The sequence below is a fragment of the Ziziphus jujuba genome, chromosome 6 (genome assembly GCF_031755915.1).
Source record: "Ziziphus jujuba cultivar Dongzao chromosome 6, ASM3175591v1".
NCBI lineage: Eukaryota > Viridiplantae > Streptophyta > Magnoliopsida > Rosales > Rhamnaceae > Ziziphus > Ziziphus jujuba.
Window position 1 is genome coordinate 26,299,765 of NC_083384.1, and position 4,698 is coordinate 26,304,462.

General features: G+C 31.9%; 1 protein-coding gene across 1 annotated transcript; it reads left to right on the top strand.

Moving 5' to 3' along the window:
* Positions 1–1,980, top strand: LOC107404832 (protein DETOXIFICATION 49). Its single transcript, XM_048464324.2, has one exon. The coding sequence runs from the start codon at positions 117–119 to the stop codon at positions 1,689–1,691; it is 1,575 nt and encodes a 524-aa protein (XP_048320281.2). The 5' UTR covers positions 1–116; the 3' UTR covers positions 1,692–1,980.
* The last annotated feature ends 2,718 nt before the right edge of the window (positions 1,981–4,698 follow it).

Sequence of the window (4,698 nt, forward strand, 5' to 3'; positions counted from 1 at the left end):
ACCCCTTTTGCCTTTAAATCCCATTAACGCTCTTTCATAACGCCAAACCCCTCTCTCTGTCTCTGTTTCTCTTACTCTCTCTCTCTCTCTCTCTCTCTCTCTCTCTCTCTAAAACTATGTGTAAGTCATCTTCTTCCTCACTTTTCTGCAATTCCAAACCAGAGCCACATCAAAACAACCATTCCTCAATCAAAGTACAAGAATCCGACCCACTCTCACCTTTGATCCCAAAAACACCAACATTTGAGGAACACAATCAGAACCCCAAAAAAACCAACCTTTCTCTTGCTTTTACAGAATCAAAATGCATATTCAACGTAGCTTTTCCTATGGTTTTAACAGGGCTTTTATTGTATTCCCGTTCTATGATCTCCATGCTATTTCTCGGCCGTCTCGGCGAGCTTGCTTTGGCGAGCGGTTCCCTAGCAATCGGCTTTGCTAATATTACAGGGTACTCTGTTTTCTCTGGTTTAGCTATGGGGATGGAACCAATTTGCGGTCAAGCTTTCGGAGCGAAAAGATTCAAACTTCTTGGCCTAACCATGCAGAGAACCGTTGCTCTGCTTTTGCTCACTTCGATTCCAACAGCATTTTTATGGTGCAACATGAAGAAAATCTTGGTTCTGTTTGGCCAGCAAGAAAATATAGCCACCGAAGCACAATCTTACATTCTTTATTCACTTCCGGACCTCATTGCTCAAACCCTTTTGCACCCTTTGCGAATCTATCTCAGAACTCAATCCATTACTCTGCCTCTCACATACTGTGCAATCTTTGCCATTCTTCTTCACGTTCCCATCAACTACTTTCTAGTTCATGTTCTTGATCTTGGAATCAAAGGCGTCGCATTGAGCGGCGTTTGGACCAATTTCAACCTCGTAGGTTCGCTGATTGTCTATGTGATAATCTCCGGAGTCTATAAGAAAACTTGGGTTGGGATTTCCTTGGATTGTTTGAGAGGTTGGAAATCTCTGTTGAGCCTCGCAATCCCGAGTTGCATATCGGTATGTCTCGAATGGTGGTGGTACGAGATCATGATTTTGCTCTGCGGTTTGCTGATTAATCCCCAAGCAACCGTAGCATCAATGGGTGTTCTGATTCAAACAACAGCTTTGATATACATTTTCCCATCTTCTTTAAGTTTTAGTGTTTCAACAAGAGTTGGGAATGAGCTCGGTGCTAATAATCCCAAAAGAGCGAAATTCTCAGCCCTTGTTGGTCTGTCTTTGAGCTTTGTATTGGGATTTTCAGCATTGTTGTTTGCTGTAATGGTGAGGAAGACTTGGGCAAGCATGTTTACAAAAGATGCAGAGATTATAGCTTTGACATCGATGGTTTTGCCTATAATTGGAATGTGTGAGCTTGGAAATTGTCCTCAGACAACCGGTTGTGGAGTTTTGAGAGGAACAGCAAGGCCAAAACTTGGAGCAAATATCAATTTGGGTTGCTTTTACCTGGTTGGGATGCCAGTTGCTGTTTGGTTGGGTTTCTTTGCTGGGTTTGATTTTAGGGGACTTTGGCTTGGTCTTTTGGCTGCACAGGGCTCGTGCGTGTTGACCATGTTGTTTATTTTGTCGAGGACCAATTGGGAAATTCAAGCTCAGAGAGCCAAAGTGCTAACAGGAACTGTCACTGTTGATGATGAAAAACGACAAGAAGAGGAGGAAGACGAGACAAGAGAACCAGTTTGATGATTTATTATACAAGACGAGACAAGAGAACCAGTTTGATGATTTATTATGTATACATTTATTATTATTATTATTATTATTATCAAAATCCCACGTTGATTAATGTAGTAGTATAGATTGAAAATAGTGCAATCAAAAAAAAAAAAAAAAGAGTATATTCATGTAATTAAAATCATGGGATTGTGAAGTAGGTAGAGAGCTCTTTTTGTTTATTCATTGTTTTTCTTTGTTTTCTTTTAGTTCACAATTGAAGTTGGGGGAAATAGCAAAATCGTACTTTTTTTTTTTTTTTTTGTTGCTTGTAACAAAATTAGGGGTATTAAAAAATATAACCGATCTAATGGAACCAACCAATCAAATAAAATTAACAGATCCAATCCAAATCAATTCAATAAAATTGAATCGAATTAGATTGAAATTTTTGAAATCTAATTGAATTGGTTCGGTTATCTATTTTGATGTTAAAAAATCATCAATTTAAACCGATCCAATCTAAACCAATCCAATTTTATTGGATCAATCCAATAAAATTGGATTGAAAATTAAAATTCAATTAAATTAGATTGATTATTATTGATTTTGATGTTTAAAAATGACTAATCCAAACTGATATATATATATATATATATGAGTTTTATTGGTTAAGTTATAAAGTCAAATAAAATACACTAGAGTAGATTATTTCTCTTATGGCATTGGATTTAATTGTAATATTGTAGAATTTTTTTTTAAATTTTATAAAAATTGAATATTTATTATATTATAGTATTGTTAAATTTTTTGTGGAATTTAAACTTCTATAATGAAATTTGTTGTATTGTTGATTATGTTATTATAATATTGAGAATTGAATTGGGTTAAGTAAAAATTAAATTTAATCCAAATTGATAGAAATAATGAATCAAATCGATGAAATTTAGATTTGATTGAATTGAATTTTTTCTAATCATGGGATTAGATTATATTAAAAAAATTTGAAAACCGATTTATATTGAATCGGATTGAATATTAACCAAATTCATTAAACTGGAACCGACGAACGAGCGTGCTTAAATATGTACTGGAACCAATTTTTGCTTTTTCCTTTGTTTTTTTTCTTTTGTTTTATTTGTGTGAAAAAACAAATATCGTTGTCATTTTGTTGCTAAGTGGCACGTTCTTGGAGGTTCACATTGGTTTTTTGCTTTTTGTTTATTAGAAGGGAAACAAGCACGGACCGATGTTGATTGTATTTGTTTCTTTTTACCAACTCTTGGCGGTGGAAAATCCTATTGTATGTGAAGTGCATTTCATTTTCTTTCTTTCTTTCTTTCTTTTTTTTTTTTTTTTGGCCTTTTTTTAGTAAATTCGGAAGCGAAAACTTTAGCATGAGACTTTAAACCGAAAATCTTAAACGTTTTCATTAATGGAAATACATTTCATTATGAGTTTTAAGAGTGTGTACTTAGAAAATATCTGAATAAAAAAAATTAAAAAAATTGTAAAAGCGTTAGGATTGGAGCGTGATGTAACGCGCCAAAATGTGCGATCTGTTTAAATTTGTTGGTCAACGCGTAAATGGAAATGGGCGTTTTGTCGGTTGCTTGGATTTTCTAACGCACGCAACCGGGTCGCTTTGTTGTTACTGCCGACTCCGTGTACGACCCGTTATCTTAATCGGGTGACCCGTTCCATTCTCTCTCTCTCTTTCTTCTTTTTAAAATGGGGGCATAATTGTAATTGGGCCGGTTCGGAATGGGTTGTTGTAGGAGTATTGTCCATGCTCTACTGATGTAATGCCTGGTAATGTGTTGTCGATGTGGTAGTGGATGGTCAAAATTAGTATAGTTAATTTCAATTAATATTCGTTTCCTTAAATAATGATAAATGATTTTTATTTCTTTGTATAACATCTTTACACTAAATTCATTAAGACCGGTTCTATCACATCAATTAGTAGGTATGTTTAATTATATTATGTTAATTTATTAAATATGTCATATCATTTATATTATTTCTAAAATTCAATATAATTAAACTTTAAATTGTTAAGTTAGTTATTAACAAATTTAATTTTTTTAAATATTTAATCCAAAATAAATAAATTCTTTTAATATGAATTTATTAATATATTTAATTTTTTAAAAAAGAATTATCTTATTCATTATATTTCTCAAATAGTTTGAAGGAAAAAAAAAAAGGAATACAAATATTCTTTTTTATTATTAATTTACTTTAAAGAAAATAAAAACATTATATGGACTATTGCTGTATTTTTATACGCATTTTGGCAAAATTGGTATATATATATATATATTATTTTTCTTATAAAATAGTTGCAACCCAAAAAGAAGTATAAAAAAATATATATTTCTTTTATTTTCAAAAATTAAAAGGAAAAAGATGTCTCTCTCCATTTATGATATTAAGCTCAAAAAGTATGTCTGTGTGTATATATATAGGATGAAATATAATACATAATAACATTTTATATCTGTTGGATGGAATATGAAATGCAAAACAATGTTTATTAAGGTAGTTTTTAATGAAATATACATATATTTTTTAAGTTTGTTATTTTTTAAAATAAAACTTAAATAATGAATTTTTTTTTTTGGCATACAATAACGTAACATTCTAATTCGAGAAAATACTTACAATTTGAACTTTTAAACAAGTTTTGACCAAGATTGAACGGAGTCACAATGTGGGCTCCACGTTGACATTTTGCTATGAGAAGAATTTTACTTTGACCGAGACACTGTGGGGAATTACACAACAACTCGATTTAGTAAAATAGTAATACATCAAAATCGAAGCTAAGACTAGAAAGTTATAATTATAATAAAGTATGGTGGTGACTGATCGAGCCCGAAATTGACTTTTTATTTGTATAAATCTTGATTTTGACTTATATACCATGTGATAATGCTCTTCAATACAAGTTTATAGAATAGTGTTATGGTTAACTTGGATTTACGAATAAAAAGTTACGAATCTGTAAATTTGCACTTATTTTTCTAAGACT

Excerpts from the sequence above, each read along its gene's own strand:
- LOC107404832 (XM_048464324.2), top strand. The coding sequence starts at position 117 with ATGTGTAAGTCATCTTCTTCCTCACTTTTCTGCAATTCCAAACCAGAG.